We start from the raw sequence: 25,092 nt of genomic DNA, 5'->3' as shown, positions 1-25,092 counted from the left end.
GTTACCATCGTCGATAAATTCGGCGATCGGCCGCCATTTACCGCCGCTGCGTTATACGCTAGAGTACCGGGCAACGTAGGACATGCTCCGCCATTTGCGAAACGATTCATTGCCGGTCAGTGTACACGTAACTTTTTCGACTTGGTTATAAAATGAGTGCGCATGCGCAATAAGAACAGTATTCATAGGCCGGTATTCGTTTCATTGGCTATGGAGTATCTAAAGATAAGTTCAGATTTTATGTATTTTCGAACGATCTCTCGCCAAGAATAGAATGCAAAGTCGATCTGATATTTAATCTTCGAAAACAGTTCAAACAGTTGCAGTTGCACTGTAAGCTGGCTGCAATATTCTTAAAAGAACGCTAGCGAGTGCTTCTTTAGGTCACACCACTCTTCAAATATAGCTCTTTACAGTACTTTGTCGGTATAAAATGTTATCATTAACGCAATGTATCTTGCTAAAATCCGAAGGCACATCTATGACTAGATTAACAAAGTTTCGCATTTTAAGAAGTGCAACTCGCTTTCAATCGTTCGATCTACTTTGCTTCCTCTTTCCCTTTCTGTGCAACTTCGAATCATGCGCGCGCCGCAGGTAAACGAATCGCGCCCGCGCGGTGATTCTCGCCGTCGGATTGGCATCACTGGCTGGCCCGTCGCTCGTCCGTTAGCCATGTTTTACGGTGGGGTGCCGTAGCGAGCTTGCGTCGTGCGAAAATGAGTCTCGCGGGCGTGAGAGCCGACCTGTCGTGTAATCGGTCGCGACGACGATAAACGGCATCGCGTGAACGCACGGCGGGCGCGAGTGGCATGTGTCCGCTTCTCCGGCGAGGGATCGCGCGCGTGTGCAACGGCGGTGGTCGTGCTCGGAGGCGGTGGTGATCTCGGGTGAAGCCTTTCTCGGGCAGCACGCGCGTCGGAGTCTGTGTGACAGACCTGCTCCGACCCAATGGAGCCGCGTCCTCTCGCCGTCCTGCTGGCTTTGTTGTTGACAGCGCTCGCGCGAGGTAAGCTCACGGTCAGCGGCACGTTCTCACGGCGACGGCGTGTCGCGAGGATCGTCGCAAATAGTGATGTACGTATAAAATAACCGCGCTCTCTGGGAACAATATAATTATAAAACAATGTATAAGAAGATCCAATATTGAACGAGTAAGGGGGGAGCCTGCTTTAGAACGTTGAAAATAAGGTATAATTTTACGAATTTTTTTGGAGAAACTATACAGCGGATCATTATAAAACTTTGATGCATTTATTAGTACATGTTTAAAGATAAAAAAATTATTTTTTTATTTGAATATATCGCCTGTAGAGGTCGTCCTGGAGGCATCTTAGTGCAGCCGGCATTGTAAATTCGTGAGCATTCTCCTGCCTCCAAATTTCATCCAAACTGAAAAATTGAAATATTTTCTCGTTATTTATGAATTCCCATCGTCGATGAACCTTTAATATTAATAAAAACATTAAGTTAAACAATTACTTTTGCATGAAAAAGTTCAACAACTTTGCCTAAAAATCGTACTTTTGTGTTCTAAGCTCCACCATTTTGGCACTTTTCAACTTTTTTCTTCTCTCTTTGGTTCATCGACGATGGGAATTCATAAATAACGAGAAGATATTTCAATTTTTCAGTTTAGACGAAATTTGGAGGCAGGAGAATGCTCAGCAATTTGCAATGCCGGCGACGCGGCTGCACTAAGATTTCTCCAGGACGACCTCTACAAGCGATATATTCAAATAAAAAAATAATTTTTTTCATCTTTAAACATGTACTAATAAATGCATCAAAGTTTTATAATGATCCGCTGTATAGTTTCTCCAAAAACAATTCGTAAAATATACCTTATTTTCAGCGTTCTAAAGCAGGCTCCCCCCTTAAGGCGTTATAAAGGACGAGGATAATAAGAAAGGGCCACCGTCACTCGCGTGAGATCGCCGGCGTGAAATCGCGATGAAATCGCGAAATATTATTTGTTCGATCGAAAACGCGCGCGTCTGTTCTTTTGTTTGCCCGCTGTTACGATGAAATTTCCGAGATTTGAATCGCAGCCTCACTATAGGTAGATTTCCGCACGAATACGCCGCGCAATAAATCCGCATCGCGCTGTGCAATGCAACGTATCGCCGTGAGCGCCGCGTCAACGAGCGCGCGACCGACGCTAACAATTCTCGCGATGTAAGCACGCTCGAAGCGTCACAGCAGATTGGAAACGGAATAGGAAACAGAATCGATAGCTATTTTCTGTGGAACCGGCGACGCATGAATCTTTATTTCAGTCGTCGCATTTTGTACGCGCAAATTGAAAGCTACAACACGCCCGGGGTTTCGGGGACGGAAATGGAGATAATGGAGAAATAAGTAAAACATATGACAACTAACGACGAGAGAGTCCGACTGAAACGTCATTCCCAAAATACACGATGGCTTCTGTCCATTTTATCCGCGAAATACGTGAATATCTTCTCGCCAAGCATAGTTTAATCATATTTCGTCACGCAACGGTGGTGAAGTAATCGCGGCGTAAGGGTAATTGTCACCTCGATCGTGTATCATCACCAAATTACACCTCACGAAACGTTTTCGGAATCGACCTCGGGTCTTATTAGGGAAGCGAGTTACGTCGCCTCTGTCCGTCAGCTGCGTAAATTTGCATAATTTGGCCATTTATTCGTGCGCCAATACGCCTCGTCGAAGAAAATCTAGTTGAGAAACACTGCGCATCGGGTGACTATTATTGATGCAGGGAGAAAAAGAGAGAAAGGTAGAAAGAAGGGAGAAATGGCAAGAGAGAAGATTATGCCGAGAGCGCGAGGGATGGTTCAGCTCGGGGTGAATTCCCGAGTTGCGGCGCGAATCCTGCGGTAACCGATCCGCGGAATCAATTCTTATACTTGCTTGCTTTTACACCTTCGCGATGCCGAATAAACTTTGACTTTGTCATTCACCGTCTTTCCGAATGTAATTTCTAATCTAAATTAGTCCTAGGAAATTATCCCTATTATGCAATTACGATTCAATTAAATCGCTGCAAGCGGCATGATGCGTTCGGGCAGCTTTCAGTCATACTTTAATATTACATATACTACGCAAATATCTAGAATAAATCGATGTATGTATCATGTGTACAAATTAATTTGGTGCTTTTAATGAAGACATCGAGTTTTTGTTATCAAAAAAGAATAAACATGTCAATCCTCGAAATATTCGCCATTATTTTCTAATACTTTTCTCCATCTATCAAGTATCTTCTCTTCGAGAGAAAAAGGAAAATAGATAAAGGCTCAATTTCTTCAGAAAAAAAAACATCGAATTAATTTGTATACTTAATATTATATTATTATACATCAAGCGCGATGCCAGATGCCAGCAGCATCATCGAGGAGAGCAGTTACGAAGGCAGTGGCCTCCGCTAAACGCGTCGGCGATATAAATTGATGTCGCGGGGGGGGGGGGGGAGATGGGACCCTTATTGTTGTTGAATCGCGCCCGGACATCGTAACGTCTCTCGTATTAAGGATTCATTGAGGAGGTTTTACGCTGGCGGCTGTGACGGCTAGGAGCGTAGCGTAAAATATTCCGTAGCCCCACGTATGTAGCTACGTGCGGTTTATCGTTCTTGCAAATCGCGCGCAGTAAACATCCAAACTCTCACCGAGCGATGCCTATCTGCCTATCTCGAGAACACGGTTCCTCGTAGCAGAGGTGGGTATCGAACACGATACCCACCGCGAATCCGGGATTCTGGGGTTTCCTCCGCGTGTTGCTAGCTTTGTTTTATTGGGTTGGCCAAAAAGTAATTGCGTTTTTTTTTATATAAATAAAAGGCGAATTTTTCATGGGAAACAAAAACTTTATTAAACAATATATTGTCCATTTTGTTTGATTATCTTTTGCCATTTTTCAGGCAACTTCATGATTCCGCGCTCAAAAAAGTTCTTATCTTTTTCAGCAAAAAACAATTCCAACAACGATTTGATATCCTCATCAGCAGTAAAGGTTTTACCATTCAAGGCGTTTTGCAAAGAACGAAACAAATGGTAATCTGATGGTGCCAGGTCTGGCGAATATGGTGGATGTGGTAACATCATGGTAACACATCCCATCCAAGCTGCAACAATTTTTCACGAGTGACCAAACTTGTACGTGGTCTAGCGTTATCATGGTGAAACACAACACCTTTGCGATTCACCAATTCTCGACGTTTCTGTTTGATGGCATCATTTAATTTATCCAGTTGACGACAGTATACGTCTAAATTAATGGTTCGATTCCTTGCAAGCAGCTCAAAATACACAATACCTTTAAAGTCCCACCAGACTGACAGCATAATCTTTCTTTGGTGAATATCTGCTTTTCAAGTGCTTTCAGCAGGTTCATCACGCTTGTTCCACGATCTTTTTCGTTTGACGTTGTTGTAGACGATCCATTTTTCGTCGCCTGTTATCATACGTTTCAAAAATCGATCATTTTCCTCACGTTTCAAAAGAGAATCGCAGATGTCAATACGCTTAGTGAGATGAATTTCTTTGAGCTCATGTGCTACCCAAATATCGAGCTTACTAATGTATCCAAGTCGTTTTAAATGGTTTTCAACACTCGATTTCGATATGTTAAGATTCTCAGCAATCTCTCGTGTCGTTAAACGCCGATTCGAATCGATCAGTGCCTTTATTTCGTCATCATCAATTTCTATTGGCCTTCCTGAGCGTGGTGCATCTTTCACATTAAAATCTCCAGATCGAAATTTAGTAAACGAATTTTGACACTGCCGCAATTTTAAAGCATCTTCGCCATATACATAACATAACTTTTTATGAGCTTGCACAGCGTTTTTCCCTTTTCGGAAGTAATAAAAGAAAATATGAGGAAAATGTTCTTTTTGATTTTCCATTTTGAAATCGACGGCAAACAAACAATTGTTAACGAAATCGTGTACTTTCTTTTTCTAAAACAAGCTTGAACCGTGAGTTGTTAACCTACATAATGAATTTGCGGTTTAGAATGAAGTTAGTTACATTTCAAGACATGTATGTCCATCTGTTGGAAAAAAACGCAATTACTTTTTGGCCAACCCAATAGCTCTGTTGGCTTATAAAGTCTACACATACGTAACACATAACGTCATCGTCACGTCATCGTCAGTGTTGATGTAACGTCAGATAATAAGTTCGTTCGTGTGATGTTGCATGAACTTTTTACACTTTGCACTATGCGCGTGCACTATCTCAGGCGTTAGAGAGGAAAAGAGAAAGAAGTTAGTGGAAGATAGAATGAAAAAACGATAAAAGTCTATGCGAACAAATCTATATCAGGTAGAGAGATGATCGGGAAACTAGAACACTCTGCCATTGTCATTTCGTGATGCTTTGTATTGTAATCGTGCTATAGAAATTTAAGAACGGACCTCGCTACGTGCGTTGAGGATGATGCTAAGGATTATTTTCAAACTGAAATTTATAACAACAAAGCATCGATCGAGAGACGTATCGGGCACACTTCGAAATTTCATGAAGAGCAATTCGGCGGAAACGAGACGATCCTTAGATTTCCTTTGCCGACTGGCCGACTCGCTTTGTTCGCTTTTATGCGCGCTCGTATTTGTGGCCGTTTCACTGCGCGCATTCGTTTGTAGGATCGGTGAAAGCTGTGGTGTTTCGCGAATATTCCACACGGGATTGCACGTGCGCGCGTTTCTGATTGCTGTGTTAAATATTGAATTACGTGATGCTCGTAACATGTTGCTGTTCTTCATCATGTTGTGACAACTTCTCACTCGTTAAAACTCCTTTCTTTCTATCTGATAAAGTTACATTTCGTACGACATTTTAAACTTCCATTCCATCCAATATTCCATTTCTACAAATTTCTATAATAGCAGATTCCAGTTTCATCAATTTTAATCAAGGCAAATATTATAAATGATACAAAAATTTATTTAAAAAATTAATATAAATCCTAGAAATTTATTTTACACACACGTATATACAATATTCTGCGCGTTCGAGAACGCAACAGAGAAGAGAGAGAGAGAGAAAGAGAGCGTTCTGTTTTACTAATATCCATATTCAATAGACTCGCGTAAAGACCCGTTTCCGGTTGATTGGGGTGGTGAAATTTCCAACAATGCGAGAGGGTCCTCGCGGCGGACTGCTCATTGTTCAAATAAACCTGTTATTCTCGCCGCGCGAGAACTCGTCCCTTCGACATGCAGCATACTGCAGAATAATTATGAGCTTTACAAAATAGAACATCATGAACTAAACGATACACAATGGTGCTAACGTCTGCCTGACGCGGTCCGCCCTTTCTGCCGGATCTACACAAAGATCCCGTGCGATTCCGCTTACAATTCTACCTGCGCACAGCAAGCGCGAGCCCGTTTTCTTACCGTCCGCCTTTGCAATAAAATATCTCGCACGATTCTTCGTTGCTGCGACAAACAAGCTTCATCGAGTCGAACATTTTGCTGCTCCTCATATTTCTGCACTTGATTTAACTTGCCGTGTATTGGACGTGTGTACACGCATTACTAGATCTAGTGACAAAACCTTACATCATGGTGCACGCACGATGTTGTAACAACACCTCATAGTGCAGATCGGTGCACGCTTCGGAACGCCCACGCAATCTGCACGCCGGAATCCCGCACGTGTGCGAACACGCGGAATCGCTCGTTTTACCCCTAATGGCCCATTTTCAAAGAAATATGCATGCACAGTCTATTTTGTAAGTTCGAGATTTCGTGAAATTTAGTTTGCTTCTGCATTTTTCGCGTTTTCACTTTATCATTATCAATAACAGTTTATTATTTTTTAATGATTTCCGGTATCGAGACATGGGATATAAAATAAAAAATAACCAAGGGGCTGGTCACTGAGGTAATCTTTGTACAAGGTCTAGGTAATTCTTAGGGTAGTCTCGGATAATCTGAGGTAATCCAAGGTAATCGTGATACCACTGCCCTATAACTATCTCACTTGCACTCTCTCCATTCGAGTGGGACAGCTATTGGACACCAGCAGCGGTACCACGTCTTGTAATGTTTTCTCTCTCTCAGTCGTTCGACTTGTGCTAACAATAAGGATGCAAGATCGGACTGCGATTGTTTCGCGCGTATGCGCGATATATATTCATTCTGAACAATCATCGAGGAAACTACCGGCTGAAATCAATACGGAAAATACGGCATCGATGAATTTTGACAATAAATTGAAACTTTTGCCAAGTTATTTGATCGAACTGTTGTAGTATTAGGTAATCTTAAGGAATCTCAGGTAATTTAAAGGTAATCCGTATCAAGGGTAATTTTTGTACACTGTAACCGCTAGTGACCAACCCCTCGAAAATAACAGTTTATTATTATTAACAATAATAGCATGTATCTGCATGCATACACATACGCAAACACAGCGAGTTCTTATTTATATACACTTTGCACTTGCCAACAAAATATTTACGTACAAATCATCTACGTCTACAAATGTAAAGCTCAGGAAAAATATCTGTAAATCTGATTTCGCGCTATATCGAACGTCTCCCAGAAACCTGGGGCTGTAAACTTTATCTGGATATTTCTTCGAAGAGAAAACGTGAGTTGGGTATAAAACATTCGCGAAGTACATCTTCGTGTTATCGTGAACCGTTTATGGGGGCCTCCGTGAAAGCTCCCTTAGGGGTATATAAAGGAAAACACTCTGAAAGCCGGAAGCGACAAACAGAAAAAGATTGATTCTCGCCGAATTCCTATTTATCGTAAAAGACGTGATAGGAGGGGAGGAAGTGTTGTCCATCTTCTTTCGAGGGTGGCGGAGAATCGGGTACATCAGTGTCGTTCGGTTAACGATTAATTGATCCTCGTCGGAGGGAACGTTACGACACCCCTCGTGTTTCATCGATATTTATGAGACACCCCATAGACGACGCCTGGCTTACGCGCGTCGCGTACCTCGCCTTCCTTCACGGTCTGTTCGTCACATGTCGAGTACTTTTACCGCACTTTTTCAACATTCTTTCCCCTTACCGGGCTGGCCGGGGCAGGGGCACGCGGCGTCCGGAGCCCCTGTCAGTGTTTCACGTGCGTATTAATCCTCGTCGCGAAACAATCTCCGAGATTTATTGTTCCGTAAAAATTCGCGCACGGACGACGCACTCGCAAGTGCGTGAGCGAGGGTGTTTAAGTGCGCCCCAAACACAAAGTGTGTTCGCATTCCTTCCTTTTCTCGTTGTAAATTATTGGGTTATTGTAACATATACAGGGTGAGGCACCTAAAACAGGCCACCTGAATATCTCGGCTGTTATTGGTGATAGAAAAAAAATGTGTCAGACCAAACCTGCATGGTTTCGAGGGACACATAATTTGTTCTAAATAGTTTTTTATTAGGTGGACGCGTAGAGGTCACATGAAGGTCAACTTCGTTTTTTTAAATGGTATGATATGGTTTTTTACGTACCATCTAAAAGAGTGTTTGAAGATGCGCACATTGATCTACGGGTCAAAATCATTCAAGGTCACTGAAGGCCAACTGCAAGGGAAAATAATTTACTTCATATTCCCTAGAGTTCTCTGCTATTAAAAATACTGTAAACTCAGAAATGAAAAAGTTCTAGCCGTTAGAAATTTTTTTCTTTTCCGAGAAGTTCTGAGTTAATGATACCATTATTTTTTATATTGCCTAGAGTTCTCTGCTATTAAAAATACCGTAAATTCAGAAATGAAAAAGTTCTCGAGTTTAAAATTTTTTTCTTCTCAGAGGAGTTCTGAGTTGATGATACCATTATTTTTTATATTGCCTAGAGTTCTCTGCTATTAAAAATACCGTAAATTCAGAAATGAAAAAGTTCTCGAGTTTAAAATTTTTTTCTTCTCAGAGGAGTTCTGAGTTGATGATACCATTATTTTTTATATTGCCTAGAGTTCTCTGCTATTGAAAATACCGTAAACTCAGAAATGAAAAAGTTCTCGAGTTAAAAATGTTTTTCTTCTCAGAGGAGTTCTGAGTTGATGATACCATTATTTTTTATATTGCCTAGAGTTCTCTGCTATTGAAAATACCGTAAACTCAGAAATGAAAAAGTTCTAGCACTTAGAAATTTTAGCCTTCAATGACCTTGAATGATTTTGACCCGTAGATTAATGTGCGCATCTTCAAACGCTCTACTAGATGGTACGTAAAAAAACATATCATACCATTTAAAAAACGAAGTTGACCTTCACATGACCTCTACGCGTCCACCTAATAAAAAACTATTTAGAACAAATTATGTGTCCCTCGGAACCATGCAAGTTTGGTCTGACACATTTTTTTCTATCACCAATAACAGCCGAGATATTCAGGTGGCCTGTTTTAGGTGCCTCACCCTGTATTTTTCCCGCTTTTTAAGTTTTTTTTATAACGAATATATGTTACAATCTAATATTTCAGTTTATTCTTTTAATTTTTAATTTTAATTTAGGTTTTCCTTTTAATGGCATCTTTTATTACGACTAGCACCACAGGCGCGCGCTATTTTATTTTTCAATATTAATGTTTTATTTATCAATATTTTATCAATATAACCGCACTGACAGCCACTATGACATTCTGACATTCGCAACACGAAGTTCAAGCCACACGAAGTTCGAGCCAAGCGAGAGAACCAATCAGCATCGCGGAAAAGAGGCAACAATGATTTCGATTTAATATTTAACACGGCTTTTTTAAGAGTGGATTTTCGTAACATTGTCAGATGTGTGTTTGTATTTTTTTTTATAGACACAGAGATACACACACAGTATGTAGCTTTTATATCATTTCTAATAATATGCTTGAAACAACACAACACTAGAAGCTGTGCTATCACGCCGCGGCGTGAGCTTATACGTATTGGATGGTCTCGCACAGAGAAGATTCGTTATCAACTCTAAATATTTATTTCCGCTCGATGCTCGCAAAAATCATCTCGGTAAGCGTAGTTGACACGACTGTTGGCAGCAAGATATCAGCAAGATAGAACATAATTTTTCGTTACGCCTTAGTAAATTTTCCAAGTAGACGAGTAACATATATTTTTTTTGCAATTGCGAGATATAGGCTATCTGTTTATTACGTAACAAATAAATGTTATCAGAGAAATATAAACACCATACTTCTTGAACTTTATCATTAGTTGCTCAGATTAATATTTTTATTATATATATTTCTATAATTTAACTCATCATATTTTAAGCTCTAAATTTGTAATTCATATACATTTAAATGTATAATTAGATTTATGGCACGTATAGTCAGTATTTACATGGAACACCCGGTGCATCGGTTGCAAGGTGCAATAGACGTGCGCGCGCGCGCCGCGATGGATTTGCTCCGTATATACAATAAACACACTGTAATAGTTCTCTCGGTCTATTTCGGTATTACGGTGCGGTAGGTTGTCGCTTGTACTCGTAAATCAAACGGTGCAGCGCCGAATAGTTTATTTTCCTTTCAAGCATGGACTGCAGGCGTCGCGACGTTACTCGCCGCCGAATCGTACGCGCATCTTTTTCCTTCGTTTCTCTTCCCTCTTCCTTCTTCTCTTTTCTTTTTCCTTTTTTTTTCTTGAGAAGAGCTGTCAGTATTTTGGCTGGCACAGTGCGGATCACAGGAATGGTATAGACAGTCCCTTGAACTTGGAAAGTGCACGGAGGTCGTGAGAGAGTGGTGTGGAATAGAATACAATAGAGGATGGAATATAATATGAAGGAATGCAATGGAATAGAATAGATATATTTTATTTTATTTTCTGGTCTTGCTATAAACTATTACACAAGTTCACAATTTAACATTGCAGATATAATATCGAAAGGAAAAAAAGTAAACTTTATTAGAAATGAGATAGAGACAGCCTCAACTGAGAATAGATAATTAGGATAGCTGATAGAATAATAAATAATAGAACAGTGAAATTCAGAGAGAAGGGAAAAAGAAGGAAAAAGCGCCTGCAGAGAGCGATTTACCATCGGGGAACTGTCAAATTTATTAACGTAGATTACACTGTCACACTCGGCTTGCTGTAACAATCACCTCTAGCGACCCTACGCCGACTGATGATAAATGACGAGAGTTGATTAATATTAACAATGCAATTTCTAATTTCGCTTTTCGAGGCACTTTACTGGCCTATGCACGTAATGAAGGTTTATGAGAGAGAAAATAGGTTGCTTTTAAAATAAATGAAGTAAAATACACGCACATGTATTTTTGTACGTGACTCTTGATCGTTTATAAATTTCTTAGTAATGCTATTTTTTCCCCATCGCAATTAAGTTCTTATCTATGATCGGTGACGGAGGAATGACGTGATGATCAAACAATTTGGTATTTTTCCGCAACGTTGCAACGAAGATCGCGTTTGATGATGGCCGCAAAACGGCGAATCCGTGTCTGTCGATTCATGGGGAGCATCCAGGGCTCTCTCCGATTTGCTCTTGCACGCTCGAAGGTGACAGACCACCGTGAGCGTGAAACTGTAACCCAATAACCGCTATCAGTGGTTCTCAATCGCGGGTACTGGATTGAGAGGACAGTGGAATAGCTCTCCCTTCTCGAGGGAGAGTGTTCGTCGATTGAAAATGTGATCCGATAAATCACTTTAAATCAAGGATTAAAAGTAGCCGAGTCTCACTAGAACTTTTAGTTTCTTATTCTGCAATTATAATTACAAATAATAAAATTGTTACTCGCTTATTATTTCTTTTTCTTTTAAGAACTTTTAAGAATTAAGCAAATTAACGTAACGTGTGAGTTATCATTCTGCAGGATTAGCCAGAAGCATAGATTTAATCAGTCGTATCGGTTTTGCTCCTGAAATGTTAACCCCACGTTTTCCTTAAAAATACTCTCTCTTCCTTTCGCGGATGTTAGATGGGAATAACGGTTCCGATATCCCGTCAGCGATATTCGATTAATCGGCCACGAGTATCGCTTTCTCGATAACGAACGGCACGGCGCGTCATGGCGTTTAATCGATATATTTGCCGAACGGAATGGAATCTCTCACGATCTCCTCTATCCGCCTTCCCCTCACCGCCACCCGCGAGACGGCAGCAGCGAAAAAGAATTCTAATGCTGCCTCAAACGGTTAACCCCGACCTTGAGTACACTGAATTACGGATAAAAATTACGATGCATATGCATTCCGTTTCCCGATGACGTCGGCTCTTTTGCGACGCTGACTCCGCTCGTACCTCGAGATATTCTCGGTGCGCGGAGCATTTCACGGACGGATACTGTCTTATGCATTCTATCTTAAACACTGACGCTGACATGCGAGATAATGTACGCGCGAGATCGTAAAACCTGAGGAATTGCTGTAACACGGAAAGAAAAGAAGAAAAAGAAAAAAACAGCGATTAGAAGCTTCCTCTCGCAGAAGCCAAGACCTGAATACTTGGGCGTTTTTGCGAAGACGGTGGACCAAAGGTTGCAAATACCTACCTTTCAACGTTCCGCGATTAATGCAGAATGTCGGAATAATGTCGCGCGCGGCGCGTATTGCGTACGCGTTGTTGAAAAAAATCCGTATGATAGATGGTTGCCGATAGAATTCCAGTTTGTCACGCCGCCGAGTTCGAGGTGGTTTAGAGGCGCGATATAATAAATAAGACCTTAATAGTTCCGCCTCAGCTCCCTCCTGGGCAGCGTGATAAAAGGAAAATCGCACTCCGTTCCATTTATACAAATGTTTTCAGAGCGAGAGAATGTCTAAAGTTAACACCTTTAATTCTTGCTTCTGATCATTCTGATGAGCATTAATTAACTATCGTGATATTTTTATTGCGTGCGCCACTTCACTGTAAAAATAAAATATATTATATATATTTTTATACAATTAATAATAAAATATATTATTAAAAGATTTGTTGTAACTTAGACGCTAAACTGCTTTTCTTTCGAACCGCCGTCGGTATCATATTGCAAGCTGAAAAAAATCGAGAATACGCGTCGCGGTACCTCAGAAGAAGAGGAATTGTCTTCGAGCGATCTCTCGCCTCGCCAGCCATAAAAATGTCTCGCGAGCGAGGGCCTTCTTCGTTCCTCTTCTTTTTTCTTCCTCTCCCTCTCACGGTCGATTCGCTTACGCGACGTTAAATCGTCTCGTATCGCGATAGCGCGATCGCGTACTGAAGGGGGCACGGCCATACGGAGAGAGACAGAAACGAGGAGAGAGAATTCAGGCATTCGGGCGTCTCGCCAGGCAAGCCTGGCTGGCAGCGAGAGGCGCCCCCGCCGCGTATAGGGTGGACGACCCTTTGTTCGGATCGTTCCCCTTGCTCTTCCTCCGCAGCCGGTCTTCCCTTCGAAGTGACCCACCCGATACGCCGGCTCTTTCTCCTTTTCTCTTTCTCCTCTCCCTTCTGCTTCTACACCCTCTACCACACGTGTACGAATAGGTCACGATGGCGGGGGCCGAAATTTGATAGCATAATAGCGCACTGCGTCTAACGGGTGTATGGGGTGTGATCGTTAAACATCCCCCTTCGCATAAACAAAGCGAAAAGAACCCCTCGTATCGTCGCGAAATTCTTGTCCGGAATGGCGCGCTATATCGTTCTATTTGGCAAATTGAATTCGGATTATAGCGGCGGTAACGGGGAGATACACATCAATGCGGGATTCTTACTGATATCGTGAGAGAATATCGTTCCTTTCGCTGTTAATCTCTCTTCTTTCTTTTTCCCAGCCGACGCGGGAGGCTTGGACTTCACCATCGAGCCGCAGGATGTGGTGGTGGAACAGGGCGGCCCTGCGAGATTGGACTGCGCGGCGACGAGCGTCTTCGGGACACCGAGCATACATTGGCGTACGGACGACGGTCAGCCGATCACATTTATCGGGGACAGCTATCGGTAATACGCCTAGTAATGCACCTCGATATACGAGGGAGATCCTCCCATTGCCTTCCCTCTTGTGCTGCAATCCTTGTTCAGATCTAAAGGAATGTTCCGATTTTGTTTTTGTAGATCGCAGCTAGCGAACGGATCCTTGTACATAAATAGCGTATACGCCGGTAGCGCGGAATTAACCGGGAGTTATCAGTGCTTAGCCTCCATAGATAATGTCGGAGCGATTGTCTCTCGGACAGCCACGATCAAACTAGCAAGTTAGTATCTACATAGATCCAGATCTTAGCGCTTCATGCACGCTCCAAGACGCCTCGAAGGTACACGACGCTTCGAGGAAGATCGTGTCGTCGATTAGTCGCATAGGATAATGATCTGAGAATTTTTTTAAATATTTCTGCGTGATATAACGCGCTTGTGCATGATATAACGCTGACCGTTTTTTGAAGGTCTGCCTGGTTTCGAAAGGGAACCTCAGGACACCATGGTCTATGCGGGACAGACGGCGTATTTAAGTTGCGCCCTACCCGCCTCGTCGAGTTTGTTAAAGATACAGTGGTTGAAGGACGAGCACCCGTTAGTGCTCGATAAAAATCGAATGACAATCCTACCGTCAGGTACGACGGATGCTTAGATGTCTTTTTCTAATTAAAATCTGCTAGTAACAAATTAATCTCTTAATCATTGATGTACAATTCATGTTGTTGGTCCCACAGGCGCGTTGGAAATTGACAATGTTCAGTATAACGATGTTGGATCGTACAGGTGTAATGCCAGTGGATACGGGCAAAATAGACTGAGCAACAAAGCACAATTAGGATTATTATCTAGTGACATCGGTAAATCTCGTAACTAACGATAAGTAACGAGATACTTTTAGATTTTTTACGAGTATTTTATTTGCTCACGCAGATGAGGGATCTAGCGCTCCAGTATTTATCGCACAACCTTTACAACAAGTAGTTGCTGTAGTAGGATCCGACGTAACTCTTGAATGTGCTGCCAATGGTTATCCGAAACCGACGATCCTTTGGCTTAAAGACGGTGTTGCTCTCGATTTGACGTCATTTGATTCCAGGTACTAAATACTTTGGATGAATTACATCAGAAAGCCATCACAGCTTTTCTATTCATCTATTAATTAAAAAAATTCACAATTAATTCGCGCACACAAATAAATGATACGATAAGTGATATATAAATGACAATATAAATACTGAATGCGTCTCATCGTATTTATGATACGTTTTATTTAAGGTATCGTGAAGTTGCAGCCTCTAGTCTCGTAATCATGAACGTCAGAGAATCGGATCACGGTTCGTATCAGTGTCGTGCAGAGAACGAAGTGGAATCTCTCGACGCGGTTGCTGAGTTAATCGTTCAAGGTAATATTTGCAGTACTCGCGATCGTTCGAGTGCTATCTTGTCACGATAACGAAGTGTGAAATTTCACTTGTTTACTCTCCTCCCAGTTCCACCGAAGTTTATAAAAAAGCCGGAGGACAAAGTGGCGAGCGAAAATCAGGATTTGGAGTTCGAGTGCGAGATCTATGGAAAACCCGAACCGAAAATTACTTGGTTGAAGAACGGCGAGCGGATCACGTTGAGTGCATACTGGCAGATTGTCAATGGGTATGTACTCGGAAAAATATTTTATTTCAACGAACAAAATTCTGTGAAATCACGTTTAACGCTCATTTTTCCGTTTTCAGATACAATTTGAGGATCAACGGGTTGTTACCTATAGACGCAGGAATTTTCCAGTGCATAGGAGTGAATCCGGCCGGTAGTGTTCAAGCCTCGGCACGTCTCACGATCAATCAACCCAGTGAGTTTTATACGATGAAATATAATCCAAGAGACAGCACATATTCTCATTTTATTAAATTTATTATTCTCATTTATCGATCGGTAGATATGAGTTTTATTCTTATATTTTCTGTTTTTCCTTTACATATGTTTGCTCTATTTTTGATACATTTATATATTTTGTTAAATTTTTTTATATCATGTCACGTTAATTTCAATTTTGATTTAATTTTATTTTTATTTATTTCTCTTCTTTTCCCTCTCTTGTGTGCTCCTTACTTTAACTGTTCCGCATGCTAACGTCGCGCGTGCAGAGAGAACGAACCCTCGCAGAATAACAACTCCCAAGACAGTTCCTAAGAAAAAGTTGTTACTTCATCGGCAGTTGTACAACAATACATGGCAACACCCGAGCACTCTCTTAGGACACACGTTGTCATCGCTCACGCCAAATCCTCCGCTTTCTATAAGCCCCTCCGACGATCCCGCGGATCTCCTTCCGGGTTCGGTCAAATATCCCAATTCCCTTTACGATCCAGCTTCCCGTTTTGTAGATGATACAGATATCCTGGAGGCATTCGACGGCGGTGGAGTTCCCTCTCCGCCACGGAACTTGAGCGTGGTCATCCTCACCGCGAGATTTGTTACGCTACGCTGGCAGGAGCCTGAAAATATGAACAGTGACACCCTCAATTATTTCATACATTATAAACAGGAGGGGGCTATGAGGTAATTATTCCGCGTAGAAACAAAAGCGGAAGAGCGGTTATTTACATAAAATTTACATAAAATTATTTACATAAAATGATAATTTTGATAATCTCTTACATAGAGAGAGAGTCGTCAACACGCAGAAACTAGAGGCTATGATACGCAGTCTGCAACCTAATATGAAGTATCAATTCCATGTGGTCGCGCAAAACTCGCGAGGAACTAGTACTCCTAGTGAAGTATTACATGTCACGACGCTAATAGAGGTCGGTACCCGATAAATTCTTACTTTTTACCATTTCATTATTTCCGTTTATAATTTATTATTTTATTTATAATCTTAAGGCCAATGTTCCTGGACCTCCGATGAATCTAGAAGGTCATGCGACGAGTAGCATGAGTATTACCTTGTCGTGGGATGAGCCGCAAGTTATTAACGGTCGAATATCTAAATATATTATTACATTTATGGAGGTATGTATAACTTTATTACGAATAACTGAAGTTGGATCACGGTTCTACTGAGATTAGCGCTTGGCGACATTAATATTTATTTTTACCACGTATTCAGGGTGATGGTGAAGAAGTAACGCGTGAAACTACTAGTACAACGTATGAATTGGTAGATCTCGTGCCTTATACGGAATACAGTATTAGAGTTCAAGCGGTTAACGAGAATGGCCCAGGCGCGTTTAGTAAGGATATCGCGATTCGAACTCACAGCGCACAACCCACGCAACCACCACATAATGTTACGTTAGAAGCAGCTAGTTCAACGGTACACCGAACATTCGAATATACATTACAAATCGGTTAAAGGAAAGCATTGAAAGAGTCCTGCCTCTAACTTGTACATATGTTTCCAGAGTATTATCATAAGGTGGGAACCTCCGCTCGAGGGACAGAATGGAATTATCACGGGTTACAGGATCCGTTACCGTAGATATCCGCACGATCCTCGTTCCGGCGATCGACGGTCACCAATCACGGTAACGACTGAAGGAAATCAACGTTTGTACGTGCTCAATGGACTCGAGAAGCACGTTGTGTACCAAGTCCGCATATGTGCCTTCAACGTCAATGGAACTGGGCCTTGGACGGAATGGACAAAAATAGAGACGTACGAGAACGATTTGGACGAAACGAAAGTACCCAACCCGCCCAGTAATTTGAGAGGTATAAAATTTGTGTGTGAATACAAAAAAATTGCTATCATCTCAATTATGAATTTGTCAAATTGTAAGTGCGAAATATTTCCGTTGCAGCGAATGCTATGGCGGATTCTATCCTTGTTACGTGGCATCCTCCGAAAGATCAAAGTATAAAAGTGAGGAAATACAAGTTAGGCTGGGGTAAGGGTTACCCTGACGTCGAGATCCAGGTCCTCGATGGAAAGCAACGATCTTACTCTATCAAGCATATAGGTAAGTTTATGATAAATAATTTATTCCATCTTTTATACCATATATATAAAACGATTAAAATATCCTTTATCTGATTTTAATCTTCGTTGTTTCTCTGTCTTAGAACCAACAACAGAGTACGTAATATCCCTAAGAGCAACGAATAATATTGGTGACGGTCCACCAACGTACGCAAACGTAAGAACTCCTGAACGTTTTGTATCCGAATCCGCAGTGCCTTTAATACCACCGGTCGGCCTTAAAGCTATCGTGCTCTCGGCTACTACCGTTGTGTTATATTGGACTGACACGACTTTATCGAAAAGCCAGGTAGGTTTATTAAAATATAAAATATAACATGCTAATGTTATATTATGAGACTTTATAAGAAGTTACAACTATAATAAAGAAAAGGTCAAACGGAAATAGCTATAACGAGGACATTTATTTTCAGTACGTCACCGATAATCGATACTACATGGTACGTTATACATCCTACCATCACAGCAGTAATCCAAGATACAAATATTACAACGCCACTGATCTCAACTGTATGATTCACGACTTGAAACCCAACACGCAATACGAGTTCACGGTTAAACTGGTCAAGGTATGTGCACGAATTAAGTGATTTCCTACGCAAAGAATTAACGTGGAGAGAGATGGATGCTTTGTATAATCGAATTTGCATATATAGGGTAAACGAAGCTCACCGTGGAGCATGGTCGTCCTGAATCAAACTCAGGAAGCTGCGCCTAGCACGCCACCTCGAGATTTAAGTGTTCAGACCATCGAAGATCGTCCCACTTCTGTTCTATTGCGATGGCAACCTCCCAAGCAAGTCAACGGGCAAATCACAGGTTGATAGCTGCCTCGAAATTAAAACAGAGAATACGTCCCTTACATTTTTCATGTTCTAACGGATATTGCGACTTCTCTCATAATCACACTAATTTTCAGGATATCTAATATTTTATTCCACCGACAACACAAAACGGGACCGCGACTGGCTACTTGAGGGTGTCATTGGTGACAAAGTGGATACCATTGTGAAAAATTTACATCCCAGCACGACGTATTATTTCAAGATCCAAGCACGCAATTCTAAAGGATATGGCCCATTCTCCACGACGGTCTCGTTTAAAACTCCACAAAGTAAATATTTTTCTATCTTTATTTGTCGATATATTGATCATGCTAAATTTCATTGTTTACGTTTGCGTAGTGCAATATGTACGTGTATAAGCTAATATATATCGTTAATCGGACTGCATATAAATGTTTAATATTTTATCTGCATATAATTTTTTGTGTTTCCTGGCTTGTACTTTATTATTCATTTATGAATCGGTGTATTAATTATTATATTTATTTTTTTTATTTCTATATTAGGCAATGGCATGGATGTCTATGATGAATTGCATGGTCGAGGTAAGATCAATATCTTGTGTTCTGTTTTTTTCGTTCTATGCATGTTTCTTAAGAGCTGTTTAACTTAAGAGATGTTTTACTGCATGAAAATGTGCAACGTAATTCTTTCCACTAGAAAAAGTATATAACATAATAATACATATTTTTGTGACACGGAAGATGACACGAAACTTCAAATATAACATTATTTTTCAAGCAAATAGAAATTATATAAATTTTCTTTGCTTTTTCAGATGGACGAGGTCTTTCGAATCTACTGATTTACATCATAGTGGGTTTCGCAATCGTCATTCTGACTGGTATATCAGTAGTGGTTGTAGTATGCTGTAAACGTAATCCAAATTCGCCCGACCGAAAGAAAGGGTGTGTATGTGCTTAATAACTAAACCACTGGATACATTATTGCTTTTAGCTGTAAAACTAACTGCTAATAAACATCAATAACATGTATTTTTATATTTTTCAGATACATGAATGACTCGAATCAGAAAACAAATATTAAACCACCGGATTTATGGATTCATCACGACCAAATGGAGCTGAAAGCGCTCGAGAAGTCGTCGTTAAACGGCGAAGCTTCCACCAGTGGCGTCACCAGCAACACATTACCCAGATCGGGTAATACCGAGTATAATCAGGATAACGTACACGGAAATTCCAGTTCGCTGGATAAACGTACTTACGTGCCAAGTTACATGGGTAAGTCACGGACTCACGGACAATACCTTGCTGTATTGTGAATCCAACACTACCAGAAACATATCAACCACATCATTCACAAAACTAACAATAACTGTTGATTGCTTTACGTAAATAACATGAATTTCTCCTTCTTCATACGTTGCAACGTTATTTTACTTTATATATAATTTTTACTCCAATTTGATAATTTCGTTAGTCCAATGCACCTAAGAAAAAGAGTTTGTACATTTAATTTGTAGTTTTTCCGATTTCGTTATTTGGTTGTTTCTCATTAATTTGCTGTTAGGTAACACTGATGAGAAGTGCTCGACCCTGAGTAGACAGCACAGTCGTGGCAGCCACAAACCTAAACTAATTACACTCCCCGTTGACAGTGCACCTTTGCATCAGCGTAAGTAGTAGTGAGGTTGTCAGTAAAGTAACCACCTTGAGTGAACAACAAATTTAAAGAAATTGCTCATCTGTGTAGTAAAACCTAATTTTTCATACAATTCTCTTTCGAGATTACCTCTCCATTACTTACTTTTACTTAATCATAAATAACTGTATTTACTATATTTACTTAATGAACAAAAAAACGCACAATGCCTATTAACGATTACCGTTCAATGTAGGTATCAAAGTTTTTGACTTATTGCAGCTATAGCTACGGCTACTCCGATTGTCAATACCAGCATGTCGCAGCCGACCATCCACACGTCATGTAGCGACACGTCGGTGAGGCAAAACTATCCGCGTACAGTCGCGCAGTACAGCTTAAATCGGGCCCACGTTACGTTGGAACCCACGCCGGAATCCAGCCCGGATTCTTGTAACATGCCTAGTTCATACGAGCCATTACAAAGTCAAGTACGATCTCAAATATCTGCAACAAATCGTTTAACGCAAGAATAATAAATATTACTCATTGTTATCTTATGTGTGTTCAGTTATCGTACGGCACAAGCAGCGGGCAGTCGTACAGTGGAAACACTCAGTACGCCTCCAGTCATTATGGTAACAGTAATCAACCGATGAGCAACACCGTTGGGCTGGAGAGCAACAATAGCAAGCGGTTACAAGGGCACCCTCTCAAGAGCTTCAGCGTGCCAGCGCCGCCACCGCAGAGTGCCCCTTCAACACCAGCGCAACAGAAGCATGGTGGTTAGTATCGTTGAATAATTTATCTTACGATTATTATTAGTTAGATATTTAATTATTGCTGTTTTCTGTAACCGCAGTATCACAAGTGACAGTAAGACCGACGATGTCTGGGAGTCCGTATAAAAAACCACAGAGCTCGTCGTCGCAATTGGCGAAGAATCGCTTAGCCTCCGTGTCTAATCCAACACACACGTCGGAGGAAGTTGAACGGTTAAAGGTAAGACTCTTGAACTCTTTTTACACTATTAATATATTTTATCTGTAATCATTTACAGGTTTTATGTATAATTATTATTATAAAAGACACTTACACTGTTGTAACACGAAATTTGATTATTGTTACAGCCTTCGTACAGCACCGAAGAATTGAATCAAGAAATGGCCAACTTAGAGGGTCTTATGAAAGATCTGAATGCCATAACAGCATCGGAATTCGAATGCTAAAATAGGTTCCTAAGCCTTGTGCCATCTTAAACTGATGGATAGACTGCAACATCACATTCTCAATGTTAGTACCTGAGAGGTAAATTTATTACTTTTTAATGTTTATATTAAATTTGTATTTTCTTTAATCAGCATTTGTACAATTACTATTATCGGAATCAGAATCGGGTGATGATGATCATGTATTAGTTAATTAGCGTCGATGAACGGCGCAATTAACACTCGCCTGGAATGCTTCTATGATTAAACGTAATTCGTACGTGGTGATCGACGATCTGCCGAATCATTCCATTTGATTGACGTTTCCTCTCTCCGGTACTAGCGTTGCTTACTTCGAATGTGAAACTTAAAGTTGTACTTGCCAATATATTCTGACAGTGTCACATGCTTGCGGTGTATTTTTGATAACGCGAGCACCGTGCCGCGACTGACCGCGGGAAGGCTCGGCAAACACGATTCGTGTTGAAAACATTTACGATTTACGTAATTGAGTGTGAATGTGTTGAGCGCGATACCGATCCGGACACGTAGATTATATGACATGACCGATCCCGGTGCGTTTCTATGATGTGCGAAAGTCAATGTACAATTGATGTCAAATCATGCGTGTAAGAAACGTTTGTGACGTTTCGCTTCATACGCGTGAAAGTCCAGGGTGGTTTAGTAAGGTGACGCTCTACAATTGTGCGTTGATCAGAGCGGTCTTTTGCCTAAAAAAGAAAAAAAAAGTATCATACTACGCTTTTGTAGTTCCAGTGAAAAGCTCACGCATTGCTCGTCGTTATTCTGTATTCGTACAATTCGTATTCGTATAATTGCATTCTTGGTCAATGCTAATTGTCATATTTATAGATAAAAATGCATGGGAAGTGTGTAAGCTATTTGGAGCGACTTATGGTTCAAAATGTGAGAGGATCAAAATGGGAATATTCGTTCTATTTTTATACCTATTAAAATCGGTTGCAATTTGCGATGAGCTCTATTGGATATTCTTTCATTTGGAAGCTCCTGGCGAAGCTTTTTACATTCTTATTTTTGTGAAACTGAGTTTAGGAGGGAATGCATATGAGGATATATATATATTTATATACATCTGCGCGTGAAATTGACAACTTGCTGGATGCAAACGATACTCTATTTTATGCTTTAAGAATCATTTAATGTTTTCGTAATTTGTTTCGGACGACATTAATAAGATGTTTATGTTAGGTATGTCGCTCTGTACTCAGCATTCTTGGCAGCTCGCATTTAAAGATTTCGCGCGCGCATCCTTTGTTGAAGTAACCACCTAGTATTACGATCTCATTGGGAAATATTGATTTAGAGTTAACGCGAATAAATGGGTATTATATGATAGGCCACAATTTAGCATTACGAAGTCAAGGATCGGTTTTCCTTGTAGATTGGTCACGAAGGATGCATGAAATCCTTCACACATGAACGTTTCGTAGGATTTAATATGATGCTTTTGAGCCAATCTATCGCTGTTTCTACAATAGATCCGTTCTACTTTATCTTAAGCAGTAAAAATTGCAATTATCGTCGAATACGGTCCATTTAAATAATAAAGCAAGTACTATTCTTTCCACGAGTCGCTCTTGCGAGTTAAAGTATTATTGGTAAAAGTTGTATACAAATATTTTTAGTGGGATATACAGATACATTGCATGGATTTGTACTTTACTTACTTGAATACACGACCACGAGGAGTAAACTTCCTACGGGAGGAAATTTTTATAAACTTAATCTAGTGCTCAATTTTTATCGGTATCGGGAATCGTCGAGATATACATATATTCACATATTTCTATTCAAACCATTTTATATAAGTCATTTTACTGCCAATTAATGCATATCCGTCAAAGTACATACATACATACATACATACTTACCTTTTCTTCCAACACTAGAGATTTTCAATAAACATTAATGAAACGTGGGAGTGTTCGAACACTCCAGTTCGGATATTTGTTAATTATTAACAAATATGAAGACACACATTGCTGGAGGCTACTAATGCTTGTGTAGAATTTCGAATAATATTCAACCATTTTTGGAACATTTTTGTGTACTTTTACAGTACGCAAAGTATTGTACAAAATGTCTTGTATATTAAGAACGCGTTGTACGACATGTGAGATAGCTAGAATTTGAGTAATATAAGCTTAAAGTTTTTTATATGTCTCTTTGAAGATAAAATGGTACATTGGAAGCAGATATATGTGCGTGCTAAATTGCGAAAGTATTGCATAGTGTTTAAGTAACACATCTCCAGGATCCTAGGGGCTATGATCAATATTAATTTTTTTAACAATTTTCGCATGTAGTATTTAAGTTTTGAACGACTCGCATAGCACAAATCGCAAATTTCGAAAATACTGTTGCAAAGTAACAATAATGTTAAAAAACAGTGATACTCTTTTAGCGTAAGTGCTACTAAATTTTTAATGTCAGTTTTTCGGTCCGACCAAAATCGGGAATCGGGGAGGAAAACAATTTTGTATGGTAATTCAGATTTATTATGTATTACTCGGTGATAGTACATAGAAATAATACCGCCCAATATACGATACAGAGTTTCTATACAGAGAGTAAATACATTTTTTCGATGTCGGCTTAGCTCGAAGAGAATTGTAAGAATTATTAATATTCGATTGTACGCTTTGTCAAGTGGCGCTATATATTTATTTTTTATAAGTTAATTATAAAGAGAATATGTGTATGTATGTTATTTATAAATGCGCAATATATAATATTTCTCTCAAATACACCGACGTGTTTTATACTACGTTATTGTTTTTACGTTAATAATTTAAAGATTCGAGCAGATTTTTACGATCATAAAAAGAACGTAGAGCTATACCGATAAAGAGAAACAGCTTGTATATGAAGTATGCATATATACATATATACACACATACAATTTTCAAGTATGTATGTATATAGATATATATGAAAGTTGTAGCTATTACGCTGTTAAAAAAGCAACAGGTACTTTTAATTGAAAAACAGGCCTATGCGAGGGCCTGTAAAAATATTTTACCACAAAAGTATAATTACTGTAGTTATTACAGCGTATATATATATTTATCTATATAAAATTGTACTATTTATTAATTTTTACATGTACGCTCTGAGTTTATCGAATAGAAATGAAATGAGGAACGTTAGAGGCTGGTTTGCATCCGACTATCATCGCGTTGGCACATTTCTTATTCCCATTATTCATCAACGAATCGATCATCCGCGCACTAACGTTTATAAATTAGTAGATAAATAAATTTTCTAGTATTAGCATTTATAAATTCGACGGTAATAGCAACTAAAACCGACCGGCTTATTGATGTACATAAATATTTAAAAAAAAACAAGGAACGAATATCACCACCTTATAAGATAATGATCGAGTATTTATATATATATATATATATATTATATATACATAGCCATTATTGAATATAATTCTTATATTTGTACGATATATGATATAGCGAAGCCCGCCCCGAGACGAAGCATTCATAACAAGTGTGTGATAATATTTGTAAAACTTGATATTCAATAAACAATTTTATGTTCTTTATAAA

General features: G+C 40.0%; 1 protein-coding gene across 6 annotated transcripts; it reads left to right on the top strand.

The window, feature by feature from the left end:
- Nucleotides 1–663: 663 nt before the first annotated feature.
- On the top strand, nucleotides 664–25,092 carry LOC105277382 (neogenin). Of its 6 annotated transcripts, none has more exons than XM_011335718.3 (27): nucleotides 664–1,009; nucleotides 13,706–13,871; nucleotides 13,986–14,125; nucleotides 14,315–14,482; nucleotides 14,582–14,704; nucleotides 14,778–14,943; nucleotides 15,123–15,250; nucleotides 15,338–15,497; nucleotides 15,578–15,693; nucleotides 15,989–16,403; nucleotides 16,507–16,651; nucleotides 16,731–16,859; nucleotides 16,957–17,163; nucleotides 17,252–17,561; nucleotides 17,651–17,809; nucleotides 17,913–18,118; nucleotides 18,243–18,398; nucleotides 18,486–18,648; nucleotides 18,749–18,943; nucleotides 19,181–19,219; nucleotides 19,453–19,582; nucleotides 19,686–19,918; nucleotides 20,208–20,312; nucleotides 20,568–20,770; nucleotides 20,851–21,064; nucleotides 21,142–21,281; nucleotides 21,410–25,092. In XM_011335718.3, exons 1-27 carry the CDS (start codon nucleotides 952–954, stop codon nucleotides 21,506–21,508), a joined length of 4,473 nt encoding a protein of 1,490 aa, XP_011334020.1. In that variant the 5' UTR covers nucleotides 664–951; the 3' UTR covers nucleotides 21,509–25,092. The 6 variants fall into 6 exon arrangements, with proteins under 6 accessions (XP_011334020.1, XP_011334019.1, XP_011334023.1 ...); XM_011335717.3 differs by having other exon boundaries at nucleotides 20,562–20,770; XM_011335722.3 differs by having other exon boundaries at nucleotides 665–1,009; nucleotides 16,229–16,403; nucleotides 20,562–20,770.

The sequence above is a fragment of the Ooceraea biroi genome, chromosome 9 (assembly GCF_003672135.1).
Source record: "Ooceraea biroi isolate clonal line C1 chromosome 9, Obir_v5.4, whole genome shotgun sequence".
NCBI lineage: Eukaryota > Metazoa > Arthropoda > Insecta > Hymenoptera > Formicidae > Ooceraea > Ooceraea biroi.
This window is presented reverse-complemented; position numbering and strand designations above follow the sequence as displayed.

What these genes read in the sequence shown, in the direction of transcription:
- LOC105277382 (XM_011335717.3), top strand. Translation starts at nt 952, where the DNA reads ATGGAGCCGCGTCCTCTCGCCGTCCTGCTGGCTTTGTTGTTGACAGCG. An exon ending in AATGACAATCCTACCGTCAG is followed by an intron (nt 14,483 to 14,581) that starts GTACGACGGATG and finishes TTGGTCCCACAG; the next exon opens with GCGCGTTGGAAATTGACAAT. An exon ending in TGCTGAGTTAATCGTTCAAG is followed by an intron (nt 15,251 to 15,337) that starts GTAATATTTGCA and finishes CTCTCCTCCCAG; the next exon opens with TTCCACCGAAGTTTATAAAA.